Source organism: Aspergillus ochraceoroseus (assembly GCF_002846915.1).
Source record: "Aspergillus ochraceoroseus IBT 24754 chromosome Unknown P175scaffold_4, whole genome shotgun sequence".
NCBI lineage: Eukaryota > Fungi > Ascomycota > Eurotiomycetes > Eurotiales > Aspergillaceae > Aspergillus > Aspergillus ochraceoroseus.
The window spans coordinates 748,906-766,604 of record NW_024468479.1 but is presented as its reverse complement, the minus strand read 5'-3'; the positions used below and the strand labels follow the sequence as shown (position 1 = coordinate 766,604).

Here is a 17,699-nt window from a genome sequence, read left to right as displayed (position 1 = left end):
ACATAGTCATACATACCTAGTACCTACACATATAGCCTATAGGGTAGCCTTGGACTCAATATCAGCCCAAAAGATGCGGAAATTACGCGGGTGAGTTAGTCTCATTTCCAACAAGTCGTGTATAGCTGTTGCGTTTCCTGCAGGGCTACAATGTACAGGCATTCCTAGGCTGATTCTTCTCTTTTCTGACTGTACGCAGTTGTCTGAAGCAGAATACAGGGTGAAATACAGGGTGAAATACATAACCTAAAGATCAGTCGGAGTGTATATCCCATTAGACTATTACCCAATCCCGCGTCAAAAATCTAGAAAAATAAAAGAAAATCCACGCCTAAAGAGCTTGGTAAATCTTGAAACTGCTAAACTCCCAGTACGCATCGGTAAAGTTGCCAGGATTATGAGCGACAAAGTCCTTGCACTCCCCCGGGCAACCATACAGGGTTGTGTAGAATTGCGCATTCGCCCCGAGCTGACCGCAGAGATCGATATTGGCAATAATACTCTGGTTTTTGAAGTGCGACGGAATGTCACAGCTCGTATTAGGGAAGTCTGCCAGGGCAAGTCCCCATGATGATGGGTCAGGGGTCCCGCTCCCATTTGTGATATCGGCAGGAATCAAGTTGCGCGGAAAGAACCACGCTCGGATACCAGCGGCGCGGAGCTCAAGGGCGTATATCTACTCTTAATCAGGAACAGCATTGGAAATCAAAATCCTGCAGAAAAGGAACTTACACCGCCACCGTTGTCGTTGAATTCCTTCCCGTAGGAAAGGGCCGGGCCCTGCACACCACAGCCTGCATTGCCATTGGTGCTGTTGTCACAGGTAGTGAACACAGTTTGGCCGCTTTGCTTGCGCCTGACGTCCATACTGCAGCCGGCCGTGGTATGAAGCGTCATTTCATTCCCATCCGTGGCCTTGTTGTTAGCTTCAAGGACATCGATTTCACCATTCACGGGCCAGTGATAGCCATCCGTCAGCCAAAGGGCAGGCCAGGTTCCACACCCATAGGGGGAGTGCAGAATATCAAAAAGAAACAGCCCCGTGTCGTACGTAGCTTTCGACTCAATTCGGACGCTCTGTCGGCCAGAGATGGGGTTCTTGCGCGTGGTATCGACTTTGATCGTAGCAGAGAGGTCGGTGGCATATGTAAGATTTAGGGCTAGAGCGGTTGACTCATTCACATACCTGACCCCATTAGTTAGTATCCAATAGAATTACCCATACTGCGCGAAATCTACAACATACTGGACAAATCCATACGTCGGGTCTGGGTCGGAAAAGTAATGGAACTGGTCAAAGAATGATGTCCCCGCGTAGGTATCGACGAGCCGGTAGTTCAACGGAGAGTAGTCTGGGTATCGGCTTAATTCGCTCCACTTAACAGTACCAACAATGACCCCAATCACGACCGCAATGCACAGACTGCCTGCGAACAATTTCGCTTGTGGCGACCAACCACGTGGGTTATACCATGGTCGTCGAGGAGCCAACGCTGAGGGAGATGGCTTATCGGATCCCCAAGGAAGCCCGGGATGCTGGATAGTATCCAACTCCATTTTCGGGATATGAGCGGGGGCGCCCGCGTACCGGCTGATATTGTCGCCCGGAATGGGAGACGTTGTGCTGTTCATTATGCCGCAAAGGCCACGATCAGTGCAATGTCACTACTGGCCAAGAGGTGAATATCGACAAAAATTCCAGACGAAACGCGGAGAGGACCCCATCTGGAGAATGCAGTCATCAGTTTGGGAGAGCCGATGGTCATGAACAGAGTGAGAGCTATGATCAAAGGATGCAGGAGCGATGTTGTCACCCGGAATGTGAAGGTTGATCTCGTCCTGATCGGGTAATGCAGCCATCTGCATGTATGAGGAGCTGAGGGAATCAGACACGTTTATTTTAGTACTGAAAAGCTACCTTGAGCTTCATTTGGGGCTGAAATCCCTGACGGGTGCTTCTCAATCTGATATAACGGGAGGAGAGTGATATCATCCTAGATGCTTGTCGAGGCACAAAGCCACCGCTATGATTTCATTCCAGAGAAGTGCCACTAAACGAATGCCGGAAACTACTCCCGCCTCGCTACTTGGGAAATCCGGTGCGGAATGCTATCCAGGAAGCCAGAATTAAGTCAAATCTACAAGTATTCCAGAGTTGGGCCGAGAGAGTTGAAAATGGTGAAATCGCCGACTACGCTCAACGTTTCTGATCTCGCTTGGAGTGATATTGAACAGGTTGACAGTCTTGGGAATAGAGGAATCCGCCTCAGCCCAAGACCAGATATGAGAGCACTATATTGAGGGCCGTGAAGCTGCAGTCCTTGGAATTGAACGCGATTCCCTCTTCCCTTCTGGGGGACGGATCTCAATTATAGTAAAACATTCTTCGATTTTGAAGGGATGCATATGAGTAGACTAAATGCTCATGGTACAAAAGGAGAGACATGATGAGAACTCTATAGATCGAGACAATCATAGCAAACGCTTGAAAGGAGAGACATTAACAATGCGCCATTAATGCATGCCGTTCATGAATGCAATGTAATATGCAATCAAATACAAATCTTCGACATCGGTTTCATTCCTTCCGTGCCGGCATAAACCTCAGTATCGGGGGTCGAAGGTTGATCTAGCCGGAGGCAGGGAATCCACACAGGGTTCGGTCAACAGCTTGGTAGGTAATATCCACCCTGCCCAGCTGCGCGGCCTGGTTGTTGGTCAACTGGTTCATGGCAGTCAGACCGATGTTGAAGCCAGAATACCCAGTATCAATGGCAGTGACGTAGATGGAGTTGTTGACAGTGCCGGCTTGGTAGGTGAGCTGGTAGCAGGTGCCGCACTGGGGGCTGTTCCAGCCGGTAATTGTGGGTGCACCACCGACACGGGGGAAACCGGGGAGGTCACCGAAGGTGTGGTAGCCCCAGTTTTCGACGCCGTTGGAGCCGTTGGAGCAGGCGACACCATCGAGGGATGTACTGGCAACATCGTATCGTTCATCATAGGAGAGGCTTGCGGTTTCGGCCCTTTGTTCCAGGGGAGCAGCGAGGGCGGAGCCCAGGAAGAGGGGGAGGACAGTGGTGAATGCAGTGGAGAACTTCATTTTGATAGAATTGGTTTGGTTTGGAGAGTGTTCTGGTCTGGGCCGTTTTGACAGTAGGCTTGCTTGCGATGTTGCTGAGGCTGCTGATAATGATGGTGGTCATGGACGGGGATGGTCCGGGTATTTATATTGTTCGCTGCTCGACACTTTCGATTATTCCACGTACCTCATCTCATTATCATTATGTACTATGTGCAACTTAATGTCCAATACCCATTCCGTGGCTGGAGCTGTTCTGTCCAACGTGACACGTCTCCAGCCTCACCTCGGATCTCACAGATGAAGGTCAAGAATAGGACCACAAGCGGAGCTCATCCTTCAGGAAGAGAAACAAGATCAATAGCAGGGCAACATCGTGGGATTCTGCAGGTTACGAGTGAGACATGGTGGCATTGTTCAGGGTTGATCAGACGCGCTTCGGCTTACAGGGCTGTGCCGGCTATTGTGAAGCGGAGTCCCCCAGGTATCCGCGCCAGTCAGCGTACATATTCGGAGTTCGGATGAGACATACAGCTCGCAAACTACCGTCGCTTGGCTTGAATAGTGCCGTGATCGACAGCGGGGAGCTGGATTAAGGCGTGGCAAGGCTTTCCACCGGGTGACCTATTTATAGGGTTAAGTAAGATGCAACCTATTGCGTAACGACCTTCCAGAGGCATGTTCGTGGCTCGTCCACCCATGGAACCACGACAGCACTATCAACACTTTCCAGGGCAGATGATCTGAATCAAGAGTGTAGCCAACTGCAGTTGTACAAATCCCAAATGGCATGTTCCCGAACATTCCCGGCGTAGGATGTCGGTAGCCACCGTTACATTGGTTTCGATGACCAGCATACGGAGTAGCCACCTTGGCGAGATATGAAGCAAGGAAGATGACCTCTCACAAAGCATAATCCCTCAGGTGGCTCGTGCCGTGGTGTTGGAGCTTGTGGTGGCTGACAACGTCAAGGGGACACCCGCTTCTCGGGAGGGTGGCACGAAGCCTGACTGCATTAACTATGGTGATAAAGCGATTACGAAGGCAACCCCAGGGACAGAGGTTAAGATACTCCCAGAGCCATGCTAAAGGGGCAGACAGTTCCTGGCTCGGTGGATCAGTGCCTCCCCGCAGGGGACTATTGAACGCCTAGCAGTCACAGTAACGCCGATGGAAGTAATTTAGGTCCACCCCGGCATAAATCTAGATATATTTGTGAAATAACCCGGTTATGGGTCCGAGACAATACTTTCTGTACTATAGATCAATATTTGGTTCTTCTTGAGAGGATTGAAAATATGTTGCTTTTATTACATTAAAACATGAGGAGATGGAGTTTGCCGTTCTAAATCAGTAATTAAACTGCCATCCCGTCGTCCGAGTGACCTTAACCTCTGGATTGCCCTTCTCACTTGGGGTTCTTTCCTTGGAAACAATGTCCTATAATGCCACCACTCTCGTAAACTGACTATGTTCCTGCTGATGGCAAAAGGAATGAGGAAAGCCGAAGAGGGTCAACTTACTCGGGATGCGTATCCCCTGCATACAACCACACAACCTGCGTCCTTAACCGGATGTTCCTGCGCCACATAACTGCGCATCAACTAGATATAGGAGTCCTCTACTCAGCATAATCGGCTATGGGTTGAGGGAAAGCATATCGCTGCCTGCTACTGGTGTACCAGACATCCTCACACTATGCTCACACGAAATCAATCACGGCATCCTGACTCGCCTGTAGCATAGCGTAATGGGACCATCCATCACTTAGTGGCTCATTAATGGCCAAATAAATGGCCTTCAATATGCATTCTACAGTATCAACTCTCCTTGCCTCTGCAGCATAATGTAGGCCGGTGGATCTCATACCTCAAGTAGTATGAATACAGGATTCAAAAGACAGCCAGAGCGAGCTCCAGGCAATGTGTTTTGCCCCAGACCTAGTTCATTGCCCAAAATTGGGTGTCATTCGGTAACTGCGTTAATATCCGCATCCGCTTTAATGAAATATAACTAGATCTTGTCTTAAGCTGCAGATAAAAAGGTGTCCTCCAATTGCAATCTTCCAGCTCAATATTTGCACCCTGCTCGATTAAATCGGACACATTCCACGCCACTATTCCAGGCGGCAGTGAGCCTCTCGTCTTATCAAGTGGGCACAACATTGTGTGCACATTACTTGCGATAATCAAGTAGGGCTGTTGATTATGAGCTCTGCAGATTATCCGAGATGAAACGAATCGGGGGTATGAGGAACTTCTCACCCTTGAAAACCCACACAGTAAGTCAGACGATGGAGCTTCCCCTCGCAATTTATATTTCAATCGCTGTACCCCATAATATTGCTCTAACTAATTAATTCAAGGCCTCAAGAGAGCCTGAGTCAGTGCCGCACCAATTAGTTAACTAGTTAGTTCTTCGGTTAGGGTTTGGCTCGACGGACTAATGGAGACCTGTATAGTGTCAACCTCACCGTTCTGCTCCAGAAAGATGGCCCTACATAGATTCATGACAGACACTGGACAAGAGAACAGCCGAGTGTCCAGGACCTTTCATAGTAAATTTACTACCTCGGCCCCCTTTCCGTAGCCAACCGGAATGTCATGGGTAGTACCTCGGGATCCCTATACAACTGCCCTCGAAAGACTGACTGACTGACTGACTGCCTGCCTACTAGGGACCATCGGCAAGCCAGGGTTTCTTTCTTCTTCTTAATTTAATCCGAATAGGAGTGCAAAAGTCTCCTTTGTCTGACCTTCGGTACGGCATCAGTTCACGCCGCGGCTCTTCTGGAGGACCACCGTGCAACCGAAACCATCCACTTATGAAGGAAGAAGTCTTGTACTTCTGAAGGGTTCTTGTTGTCGTTTCGTTCATCATCATTTCCCGGTTTGCAAAATGAACCAAACATGGCAAGCGCCTGAAAACTACCGGGGGGCACTTTAACGAGGCTGTTGGATTGAAGATACCTGACTGAGCTGGCGGGAATATCTACAGATGCGACGCCGAGGGCAAACGGCCTGGAGAAAATCAGAATATACTCTTAACGAGAGCCGAGGCTTCACGGGCATCACACTGGCTTAGGTATGTATGTTATGGATGTTCTCGACTTTTCGCTGATTATCAGAATCGACGTCGGTAGAATCTAGACGATAGAGACAAATTATATTCGATCAGTATACTGATCCTTACTAGTAACCAGTTGGGTATGAAATGCAGTACACCGCTAGTATTAACTAGCACTCAAAGACGCCGCGCTGCTTCATTCTTGCTCCAAACCACGCATAAGCTTCGGGAAAACAAATTATGCCGTCTCATGTATCATATCATATCCGACCCCATGTTTCCCAAAAGGTTGAAAATCGACGCTTCGTCCGTCAGCGCATGCACGAAGCTATCGGTGGCGGCAGCGTCCGCTTCCTGGTCATCAGATAGGGAAACATCGTAGGTAATTGGGTCTTCCGCAGACGAGCCCGTTGTGCTCGAAGTCGGGTCCGTCGCATTGGAAGCCCCAGCGCCGGATGCTGCAGGCGCATTCTGATGCAACGGCTCTATACCCTTGGAATACCCCGGGAAAATCTGCTGGATGGCCTTGATGAATAGGACCCGATAGATGGAAGCGGCAGTATAGGTTTTCTGAAGCTCTTCCAGGATCAAGATGCACATATCGAGCTTGTTGAGCCTTAGACGTTTGGAAAGGGGGTCGGCACGCTTGCAATGGAGTAAGTGCGTTTGCATCGCTGGGATCAAAAGCGGAGGTCTATCGAGCCGCGAAAATATTAGCCACGAAGGAAAGAAGAAAACCAACCCCCTAACGAGACCGGAAGAGACCGATCTGTCCCCATTCCAAGTACTCACGTCATAGGGCCCACGTATTCAAGAAGTTTCCCTTGAACAAGAGCATCCAGGATATAATTCGTCCGCGAGGCGGCTGCATCGGCTTTGCTGCGCACTCGGTGCCGCCAATCCTCTTCTTCATTAGGATCAAGACCCTCTGGCGTATCTCTTTCATAGGGTCGGTAAAAGGTAATCGCCAGCGCCCTGTTATGCGGTCAGCATTGAGGAGTTTAAGCGAGCGCGCGGAAGCCTTAACTGATAGTGCAAGTGAACATGGTAAGCATAGAACCCGGCCCAACGACTTAGACCGGCTTCGTAGAGGTCTGGAAGCTGGAATCGAAGGATATCTTGCTCGACAGTCTCGAATTGTTGAAGAGATGGCCTGGGCCTTACTGCCTGGTAGTTCATGGTGATCACAGTGCCCAATACCTTGCTCAATTCGATTAATTTCACCCAATATTGGGCTAGCCTGGGAAAGTCGTTTGGCAGATATGCAGCAGCAGCAGCAGAATCAGGTATGCGATCCATGTCACTGAGCATATCGGCCACCACTGGCATCGGGGTATCACAATCATTGAGATTGATGCGCAGTGGTCTCCCCAAAGTAAGCCCCAGCCAGCGATCACGAAAGAAACAGCTCCACCACAGGCGACGCCACAGGCACCACTGCTGAGGAGTGATCGAGGAGTTTGCCTTGGAGGAGTGTGGGTCGCGGTGTAATCCCAGCATCTGACAGAGATCAATCGCAATGCCGGTCCAATACCATGGCTGCATATGTTCGTCTAATTCGGAATACCAGAACCCCAACAGAAGGGAGGATTGAAGCAGAACAATTTTGTCTGTCTCCGCGCCATTGTCGTACATACACTACTACGTTCAATGCTTCAATTAGCAGGCTCGCATGAGACGGGAAATCAATCGCGAGATCACCCACCTTTGCGCGTGAGTAAAACATTGCTTTCATTTCTCTCCGCGAATTGCAGCCTTCTTCTTGTTCGTAAACATTAGCGGGGACAAACTGCAGCGGTAAATTAGCGACGCACGATGGTAACCCCGGGAACTCGGTGAATCAATCACTTACATTGACGGCAACAAAAAAGATACTCCATAAAAGCAAGAGATTGTACTCTTGAAGTCGCCCGGAATGATGCATGTTCAACAGGAGGTTGACATCAATCACCGGCATGACTGGATGAACATGATAGAAGTATGCACGAAGGAAGCTGTCACAAACCGCCTTGGAAGGCAGTGTAAACACGCCCTTTATTTGCAGATAATTTCGATCCTCGTCAGACAGAGACACTCGATTAGTTACTGGGATGAAAAAATGCCTGGGCAAGCTGCAGATGTTCAAGGCGGATGTAGGCCCCGTCCCCTCTCCTATGTTAGATGTTAGTGAGACTCATCTCTGCATTGCGCGCACTCTTTGACTTTTCGACTACCGGTGTAGAAAGGTACTTCGCCGACATTTTGCGGCTGTCCCAGGGCCGCTGTCGCGATTTCGACCCCGTTGCGCTCTTCCGCCTCGATATTGTGTGGTCCGCCACTCAGGGGAGTTGCAGTATTCCCCGCGACATTTGGTTCCGACGGCAAGTCATTCTTGTTAGAGCTGGAGCTGCCATTTACCCCGTGAGTCTGTGCAGGCGCGATTGGACGCAGGCTGGGGGTGACAGGGGTGCGGTTGCGTTGAAATCTGAAGCAGACCTTTAGCAGCCGGATAATCCATCGTCATCTATAAGCGGCATCCCTTACCTATTTAGTTGCTTAGTGTTTACAAGACATTCGACCTGGTCCTGAGTACAGGCCGTGCACGGCACTCCAGTGACTGAGAAGCTGCACCGAACTTTACGTCGACGGCACGCTTGACATGCAACTCCTGACTGATGACGACGAGCCGATGTAGTAGAGGGCGTGGAGGGCATGATACTGTGCGTCATCTGCCAGAGCGAGAAGTTGACGGCCCCTGGGCTTACAGCTCGGTGTGCGTAGAGATAAGCTCGGCAGGGGTAGAAACCCGGAACGGATTAACCATCGCCGAGCTGCCTCCGTGTACGGCCGAGGTACTCTACCTAGGTACATAAAAGGACACTCTATATCTAGGGATTCGAATGAGGAACATGACATATAGCTACTGAGTCCGGACTTGCGCAATCCGGACTCCTCAGGACTCGAACACCACTTCACCCAGACATCGACATCATCGGATAGTCTACAAAGCCATTGCATTGCAATCACACAATATCTTGTCTCATAATGTACTTCGGACACTAGCCGATCGGATCAATTGCCGACCGCGGGGTGATCGGCCTTTGATATCCGTCGGCTATAGAAATATCCGTTTTCAGTAAGGGACTTTGATACCCCGCGTATAAAAGGCTTCAAATCGCTCTTTTCTTCTAAAGACAAGCAATTTTTTAGCATTAAAAGGAAGAGATTCATTACTCGATCTAGGTTATCTAAGAAATCACCCGCAGTTTGTTTTGGAATCCGTCAGGACACAGTCAATCGTCATGGCCAACACCCTCCCCGCACTCTTTTCCCTGGACGGGCGAACAGCAATCATCACAGGAGGAACCAGAGGAATCGGACAGGCAATGGCCATTGCTCTTGCAGAGGCTGGAGCGGACATTGTGCTTATTCAAGTATGTGCATCGCTACCATAACCTCCTGGAATCCGGGTACTAAACAAGAGAATCAATAGCGAGACGAATCCAATACTTCAACCCGCGACCAAATCATCCACCTCGGCCGCAAAGCATACATCCATGCCGCAGAGCTATCAGACCGCGAAGCAATCAAAGGCATCATTCCCGCGTTGACCAGCCAGGGTGTGAAACCCGATATTCTGCTCAACTGTGCCGGTATCCAGCGCCGACACCCGAGCGAGAAGTTCCCCGATGAGGACTGGGATGAGGTATGATTACTATCAAGGCATAAATAGCAAACGCCTCCGGAACCTGACCGTCCCCGTTTCAACCCATAGGTCATCCAAGTCAACCTCACTTCCGTCTTCACTCTCTGCCGCGAATTCGGCGACTACCTTCTCGCCCGGGACGCTTCGGAATTCCCCACCGGCCGCCGCGGCTCCATTATCAACGTGGCCTCTCTGCTCTCCTTCCAGGGAGGAATCACCGTCCCCGCATACGCCGCTTCCAAGGGTGGCGTGGCCCAACTGACGAAAGCCCTCTCGAACGAGTGGATCAGCAAGGGGATCAACGTGAATGCCATTGCCCCCGGGTATATCGCGACCGATATGAACACGGCGTTGATCAACGATTCGAACCGCAACCCGGCGATTCTGGCGAGAATTCCGGCCGGCCGGTGGGGGAAGCCCGAGGACTTCAAGGGTGCAGTGGTGTTTTTGGCGAGTGCCGCGAGTAGCTATGTGTCCGGGGAGATTCTCTGTGTGGATGGTGGATGGATGGGCCGGTAGAGTATACTCCTCAGTAATAGGTTTACGCTTCTGGTTTGGTAATAAAATCTTGATCTGGTATCTATCTATACAATATGAGGGGGTCGGTCGCCCGCGGTTATTCATAATCTAATTAATATAGTTAACTATGTACAGCTGCCAAGGTGGACCCAAACAAGATATACTTCAAAGTTCATGGGAATCTCTAATCAGACATCAGCCACTCGGGGACCGCGTCCTCGTCATCTGGGTCTTCAGATAACAAAGAATTCTCCTCCTCCTCCTCATTACTTAGCGATTGTTGAGACAGGACTTCCGGGGCCTGGGAGAGTAATTCAACACTAGCAGACGCAGAATCTGCATTTACTGAGGAATCGACCGTTATTGGAGCCTCTAAGGAGCCTCCGGAATCCCCGAAAGGCTCGATTTGTAAGCCGACTTTCGGGGTATGAGGTCGGGTGACATCTCCGTCAGAATCAATGGGTATAATAATATCCCGTGGCCGCTCGTTTTCGTCGACGACGACGAGATTGTACCTGGGTGGAGCAACGTTTGGCTTGTGGGACGCGTTTTGGTGATTGACAGCTTTCTCAGGCTCTGCGTCGCTCTCCAGAAGGAATCCCCCTCCGCCCGAGTCTTCCACCGCGTCTTCCAGCGGTACTGGGTTGTTATAATCGATAACGGGGGACTCGAACAGAGGCGGCGCTGAAGTGGGAATCGGCGGGCTGACGATTTCTGGACCCGATTCAGGCAAGAAACCGCCCCCTTCCATCTCAGCGTCCTTCATCTCAAGCCCAACACTTGACTCGTCATCGGCTTCCTCTCCTTCAACCGCGTAAGTCTTAACGCGCTCCGCAATGCGAAGTTTAAGCAGAAAGTGTTTCCACAAATGCAGGACCTCTGCAGACCTCTGTTCTAGCTCATTGTGTAGCCTTTCTTCTTCCATGCAATTCAAGACTTCTTGAACTGCTGCGCGGAATTCGTCGGCCACAACCACACCCTGAAATACGGCGGTTCCATGACGCCCTTTGAAATTGAATCCCGTGACCGCATCGGCGTAGTCAATGCCCAAGATACGAGCCGCATGTGCAGCATTAAAATGCGGGATGTGAACTCCTCCCGGGGGGACCATGCTTGGAACGTACACATCTAGATTCCCGTATGCATTTTTGGGCACTTTTCCATGGACGACCGGGGGAGGTTGGTATACCTCTGTCTGGTAAAAGGCATAGAGAGGGGTTTCCATGGCCAGCTCAGCGTCCTCCTCCTCGTCGCTAATACCAGTGGTCCTGTTTTTGCTAGCGGGTATACGCTTCAATGCTTGCTCACCCAATTTAACATCACGACCTAGGCGGTACCACTTGTTCGCGCTGCGAAGGGTATGAACATCCGATCGGCGATATATCGGTTCGGTGGCTTGGTTTTTGGACCCGGATTTTCCAAGACTCACATGCCCAATAACGCGTTGCGGGAAAATAGCCTCATTGCGGCGGAGGTGTCGCTCCAGAGCATAAATTGGATGGTCCTTGAAATCTTGCACATTTCGGGGCATCGGCTCCGCAGCCGTCTTGGCTGTTAACTCTCCAATTTCCAGCTCATCACGGTCTTCTAAGAATGGCTTCTCGTAAAACCGAAGTACGCGGCTCCACCATACCTCGCCGCTCTTGGTACACTCAACACGCAGCTTGCGAGTTTTAGCATTAAATGCTTTTGCGTACCGCCGTGTGACATCTCTAGCGGATGCATCCTCTTCAAATGCTACAACATAATTCATGCAGTTGTAGGGATCGGCAGCTGGTGGCTCAAACTTGGACGGTTTCGCAAGCGACTTGGTCACCATAGGATCAATCACTATCCATTTGTGAACAGCTTCGTTGAATGCTTCAACCCAGAATACTGGGTGAGGTGATTCCCGGAATATTGGTGGCCCTTAAATCGTCAGTATACTAGGTGCGGAATCTGAGGTGCAGAGCATACTCGCTGCACGGCTACTCTGAAAGCGCGCGGGCTTAAACCCTGGTTGACCAAGTCTTCTGATTCGCGAGGCGCGCGGCGAGCTTCCCGCCTTCCCTTTATCATCCGTTGATATCTCCAGATCATCAGATGAGATAATGATGGGCTGAGATACAGGCTTGGCGCAAATCATGTCTCGCCTCGTTCCGGAAAACGGCAGCGGTTGTAGAGAACAGACCAATCTAGCTTCCACAGCTACAGATCGCAGAAGGGCACAGAAGAGTTGAGCCCCAAAATCACGAGAACCTTGTAGTGTTTTGGCCTGGGCTCGGAAGTCGTCCCTGGATAGAAAGACTTCGGCTTCTGACACGATTGCTTCCTACCACATATTAGAGACGTTCCCATGCCACTTAGGTCAAGTTGAATACCGCTTTCTGTTTGAGGGACGCAGAATCGTACGCCCAGTGAGCGCGTCTCAGCCCCGGCTTTGTTACTTTGAATCTCTTGATAAATGCCTCTCCGGCCTGATTAAGTCCGTCGATAAAACTTGTAGACCTGGCATGCTGGGGTTTGTTCTCCGAGGGATTCAGGAGGGACACAATAGGCTTTGGTAGCATTTTCTTGAGAAATCCCTAGAGGATTCAAAATTACGTTTAGGAGAAATTCAAACGGGCTTAACACTGTGGTGCGCACCTGTACTTCTTCATCATTGCACCAAAGATTACGTCGTTGCACATGGCACAAGAGACAGAGTAGATGCATTTTATGCACATCCAACCTGAGTCTCTTTTCCGCCCCAGTTACCGGCTTTTGCCGAGTGCTCTTTTGTCGCTGACCTTCCTGTCGGTCGAGGATAATCTGCAAGGGCGCGTCATCTGCTGCGGCGACGGGACCTGGTAGGATCGGGTGGGAGGAAGGCTGTTGAATGTCGACCTCTTCCCACTCCATATCCGAGTCCTCAGATGATTCTGACGGTGAATTATATACAGTCTGTGGTTTTCTGCCGGCAGGTGGTTCATTTTCTACTGAATACTGGGTTTCCTGTGCTGCGACCTGGGTACGGGAAAGCGTGGCTCTCGATCCCGCTGGTTTGAATCTTTTACTTGGTCTCTCATTCCCTGATTCGCCGCCTGCTCGGGCCTCTCGAGCCTCAGCTTCCGCCAGCATCTCCCGGTATACCTCCGGAATCTCATCCTCGTCCTCATCTCGTCTTCTTGAACGCTGACTGCGGTGCCGTTCACGCCCTGGGGTGCGGATAGAACGCGTCCGGGACGACATTTCGGGGGTCCCTATGGGGCAGCATGAAGCACGACCTTTTCGCAGGGAATAAGCATCGAGCCGTAGTGAGGAAAAAACGATTGCGGGAGTGATGAGTCGACTCAAAGCGGTTGTCGCCGGTGTTCATGGACACAAGTCATACGCGATTTTCCATCCACGAAAAATTAGTCATCTTGTACACGTGATGACATCGCGTTTTCGGAAATACTATATTCCCGTCGAGGCAGTTATGCTGTAATTCAAATTGCTTCGCGTCTTGAACTATTTGATCTCTCTTTATAGGTCGAATGGATGAGATCCGTCGATTCCAGCTTACTTGACTTCAGAGTCTGTTCCTAGTTTGGATTGGTACAAGCATAACTAGTTGGTTAGTTAACTAGTCACTGCTCTAACGATTAACTACTCATCATTCATAAACTGGGAATTACTTCGTAGCTTTCGTAGCTTACAAAGAATCATGAATCATTAATTGTTTTTTATAATCAGTATCATAAATATCGGAAGATCATTTTTTCTCCCCGTTTGCTCCTCCAGCGGTTGGTTGATTGTAGAAGTTCGGGACAGCCAGCTACAACCCACGGCCACTTGCGGAGAAATTTTTCCGATACCTCCCAATTTTCTGCGTTACTCGGCTCTCCCCATACCATTAGACCAGAGCTTTCCGACGGTGTATCCCAGACACCCATTATATCCCTACACAGAGGGTCGTCATCAAAGTCTCCGGCCGCGATGAGGTTATCCCGGAGCTTGGGAAACGGGAAACAATCCATCCACGGATGATGTGACTGGGTTCGCTGGAGAGGTGTAGGGCGGAGACTGACCGGCAGCTTTTCTCCCTCCACAACCCCCGGTTGCATGGTGTTGAAGGGGGATATAGCATCGTCATGCATCCACTCAAATGCCGGCGTCATCCCCAAGACCAACATGTTGCTGGCAAATGCGCGAAAGACGTTGAGTTTGCAGAGGGTTAGAAGCTGATCTGCGGACGGGGACCCAACAGCATAGCGTTCACAAGCATTTTGACTGAGCTGCTCCAGAAGCTTATTAAGCCGGTCCTCGAACAATTGCTGCACCATAGAAGACATAGATATCTCCGAGCCAGGCGACACGGACGATTCTGGGGCAGTCGGAAGTAAAGTGACTTCACCGTTCATGATCATCTCCTCTATCCTTTGCTGAAGCCCTGCATTGTGTCGCTCCACACGCTTTCGTTGTCCTGCCAGGTGGTTGATAAGCGGTCAGAGATTGAGCTAGTTATAAATATTACATTTTTACCGGTAAGAAAAGCAAAACTTACGAAAGGCGCGCTGGTTCAAACGATTTTGCCTCTTCCTGCGCTCCTTCGCGTCTCCAAGCCCGGTCCAATCATCCTCGGATTCGACCTTGCCGGTTTTGAGGACAGTCAAAGCCTGAGACCCTGGGTGTAGGGAGGACATTTCTCCCGAAAAGTAAGCAGTATTGGAGTATTTATTTTGGGGTGGATGTACGGAGTAGGCTGCAGGAAGTGGAGGTGTGTAATTTGGACTGTCGTTATAAAGTCGAGGGTGAGCGACGGTGATTGGACTCGGAGTTAAAGCCTTGCTGACACCTGAGGCCCGGCGGATTCTCCATCGTGTTTAACCTTGAGCGAATCTCTTCAACTTCCACTCCAACAAGACCATCCTATTTGTTCCCACCATGTCGCTCTTGCTTTCTGCCATTGATTGGGAGAGATAGCTCGCTCTTACTGTGCCCTTCAGGGGACCGTTCAGTCCAGCCTTTGGCCATATCGTCGGGAATCCGGTCGAAAAACCTGGCCCTCGATTGACGGCTGTGCGGGATCTGTGACACTAGAAGACTGCCTTCTTCTGTTCACACCATACTTTGGACGGTGTATAATCTCTTGCCTCACTGCTGTTATTTAATCCCACTTCGTCAACTCGACCAAGCCCACGCACAATAGCGCGGGTGGATTCGACTTTGTCACCTTAGTACTAGTAACTAGTACGCACTGTGGTTGTCGATCATTGGATAACCTTTTCACCTAGGTGACAGCACAGGGGATACTCCGTATACTCCTGAATAAAGGAGTTTTCCGGGTACCAGCTCAGGAAAAGGGGAGTGAACCGACTGCTTTAGGTCAATATATACTTCAACGCGATATCAACTCCCGTCATGGACCTGAGGCTAGTTGCTTCCTGTGGATTTAAATACCATCCATTCAAGTTCCGTGAGAAACCACTTCAATTTACCGCGTATAACACTCCCTGGAAAAATCCGATTATTTAGAAAGAAAGACAAGAAGATCATCTTTAGGTCATATCACCACTGTATAAACTGATCCAGATAGTACCGCGCCGGGAAGCTCGCACACTGCTAGGCAAAGCCGGATACACCGCGAGAGAGAGCCCTTGTTCCAAACGTCGATTTGAGCCCATACGCCTCGCGAATTCTAGGCGGGAGCATGTCAATCGTAGCAACCCACATCCAGAGACACAGAGTCGAGAAGAGATGATATCGCCCAGTTGAACTTCTGTCCTGTGTTTCATCCTGGAGTGGATCGTGCGCCTGTGAAGTGGCTTTGCCCTAGATCGACATCTTTAGTTCAAGCCATCATCACCCCGTTGAGTCTTTTCAACCGGCCAGCGATATTAGCACTCCGAGGTTTCTTCTGGGGTCTGGCGGATTTACTCATTCTTTCTTTCAATCCTTCCCCTGTCCACTCAATCATGGGGTACTGGTAGGCCTTTCCCCGGACGACGTTTGTCTTCACATGAACAGACTGCCAAAGTGAATCCTCCGGGCAATGTCCCACCATGTTGTCGACCAATTCCGTGGATGAAAAGACCCAAGGGTTGGTCTCCAAAGACGACTCGAAATACGTCCCCGAGAACAGGAGGACCCAGAGCTTCCGACGGCATTGTGCTCGATTCTGGTGGTGCTACCTTTTCTCCTCGATTATCTTCCTGGCCATCTTCCTCCCTATCCTGTAGGGTTTTCTACCGCAGCCTATTCTCTGTGAGCACTAACAGCCAGACAGCTTCTTGGTCATTACTCCCGCCATCGCTCGGCTGGTGGTCAATAAGTCTACCCTTTTACTCGTCGAGGCAACCGTTCTCGAACCGCGCGCCGATTCTATCTTGCTCGCCATCACGTCCAAACTGAGCCTCCCGATTGCGGTACCAGTGCGCATCGATCCCATAACCCTAGAATTGTTCAACCGAGACCTCCCAGGGAACAACACCTTCGCCAAAGTCAGCATCAACAGCGCCGCCATCAAGGGGGAGACCACGTTAAGGGTCCAGGGCCAACACACGCCCCTAAATGCAGAGCAGTGGGCTCACTATGTGCACCAAGCAGTGTTCCAGCCGCACGCTCCGTTGTCCGTGCGAGGTTCCACGAACGCTTACCTAGGCAAACTGAAATCCCATGTCACCATCAACAAAGATATTCCCCAAAACAGTAAGTCTCTTACTCTTTCAGCGAAGGATACATGAAGTAAGCAGACGATCTGACGCATCCCAGCTCTCAACTCCTTTGCCGGCTTCTCCATTGAGAACCCCAAGCTGCTTATTCCTGCAAGGGAGGATGGCGTGAACCTAATCGCCAATGCGACCCTCCCAAATCCGTCCGTCATGAACTTGCAAATTGTGAACAACCCTCATCCTCGACCGGCCCCTGGTTTGCCACTGACCAAACCATCAGGGAACCACCGTTTTTGATCTTAAGAGCAGCGAATACCTCCTCGGGAACGTCACCATCGACAATCTCTACCTGAAACCAGGCAACCACTCGAACCCCATGACTGGTATTCTCGATATCCACTTCCTTATTGAGCACCTCACGGGTATCCTCGGCACTCAAGCAGACTCCCTAAAGGAAGGGCACCTCACTTTCCAGGCCGTCGGCCGGTCTGTGACCTGGGCCGGAGCGGAGGTTCCCTACTACACGGATGCTATAAAGGCTCTCACCCTCCAAGCACAAGTGCCGCTGGGTTCGCTCATCATCAATACGCTCCGGGAAATCATGGCGCCCAACGGAACGAGTATATTTCACAACCTGACCGATCCTAGCGGACCAACGAACATCCAGGACATTCTCGACTCGCTTGACGAGCCGGACGGAAGTCTGTAAGAGTACCTGGGCTGTGTTAAGGGGTAA

The 17,699-nt window shown here is 50.5% G+C and overlaps 7 protein-coding genes across 7 annotated transcripts; 2 read left to right on the top strand and 5 right to left on the bottom strand.

Moving 5' to 3' along the window:
* Positions 1-232: 232 nt before the first annotated feature.
* P175DRAFT_0523584 (glycoside hydrolase family 16 protein) lies at positions 233-1,632 on the bottom strand (the record flags this gene model as incomplete). The annotated part of the gene is made up of 3 exons (XM_040899325.1): positions 233-676; positions 733-1,186; positions 1,247-1,632. The coding sequence occupies 3 exons, from the start codon at positions 1,630-1,632 to the stop codon at positions 332-334; spliced, it is 1,185 nt and encodes a 394-aa protein (XP_040752101.1). The 3' UTR covers positions 233-331.
* A 615-nt stretch (positions 1,633-2,247) lies between these two features.
* P175DRAFT_0228079 (uncharacterized protein) lies at positions 2,248-3,417 on the bottom strand. Its single transcript, XM_040892639.1, has one exon. It carries the CDS (start codon positions 3,098-3,100, stop codon positions 2,630-2,632), a length of 471 nt encoding a protein of 156 aa, XP_040752100.1. The 5' UTR covers positions 3,101-3,417; the 3' UTR covers positions 2,248-2,629.
* Positions 3,418-6,400: 2,983 nt separating this feature from the next.
* Positions 6,401-8,838, bottom strand: P175DRAFT_0436969 (Zn(II)2Cys6 transcription factor; the record flags this gene model as incomplete). Its single annotated transcript, XM_040893832.1, has 7 exons — positions 6,401-6,839; positions 6,938-7,120; positions 7,173-7,783; positions 7,851-7,934; positions 7,998-8,293; positions 8,356-8,609; positions 8,669-8,838. The coding sequence occupies 7 exons, from the start codon at positions 8,836-8,838 to the stop codon at positions 6,401-6,403; spliced, it is 2,037 nt and encodes a 678-aa protein (XP_040752099.1).
* Positions 8,839-9,337: 499 nt separating this feature from the next.
* On the top strand, positions 9,338-10,565 carry P175DRAFT_0501329 (putative 2-deoxy-D-gluconate 3-dehydrogenase). Its single transcript, XM_040897146.1, has 3 exons — positions 9,338-9,558; positions 9,618-9,830; positions 9,900-10,565. Exons 1-3 carry the CDS (start codon positions 9,427-9,429, stop codon positions 10,347-10,349), a joined length of 795 nt encoding a protein of 264 aa, XP_040752098.1. The 5' UTR covers positions 9,338-9,426; the 3' UTR covers positions 10,350-10,565.
* P175DRAFT_0410521 (putative DNA repair protein Rad4) lies at positions 10,543-13,484 on the bottom strand (the record flags this gene model as incomplete). Its single annotated transcript, XM_040893050.1, has 4 exons — positions 10,543-12,257; positions 12,306-12,660; positions 12,710-12,913; positions 12,975-13,484. Coding segments are annotated over 4 exons (2,784 nt in total), but the record flags the coding sequence as incomplete, so codon positions are not given.
* A 563-nt stretch (positions 13,485-14,047) lies between these two features.
* Positions 14,048-14,995, bottom strand: P175DRAFT_0437321 (bZIP transcription factor; the record flags this gene model as incomplete). Its single annotated transcript, XM_040893850.1, has 2 exons — positions 14,048-14,775; positions 14,857-14,995. 2 exons carry the CDS (start codon positions 14,993-14,995, stop codon positions 14,048-14,050), a joined length of 867 nt encoding a protein of 288 aa, XP_040752096.1.
* A 1,068-nt stretch (positions 14,996-16,063) lies between these two features.
* On the top strand, positions 16,064-17,672 carry P175DRAFT_0478833 (DUF3712 domain-containing protein; the record flags this gene model as incomplete). Its single annotated transcript, XM_040895375.1, has 4 exons — positions 16,064-16,527; positions 16,579-17,000; positions 17,064-17,188; positions 17,244-17,672. Exons 1-4 carry the CDS (start codon positions 16,355-16,357, stop codon positions 17,670-17,672), a joined length of 1,149 nt encoding a protein of 382 aa, XP_040752095.1. The 5' UTR covers positions 16,064-16,354.
* Positions 17,673-17,699: the final 27 nt, after the last annotated feature.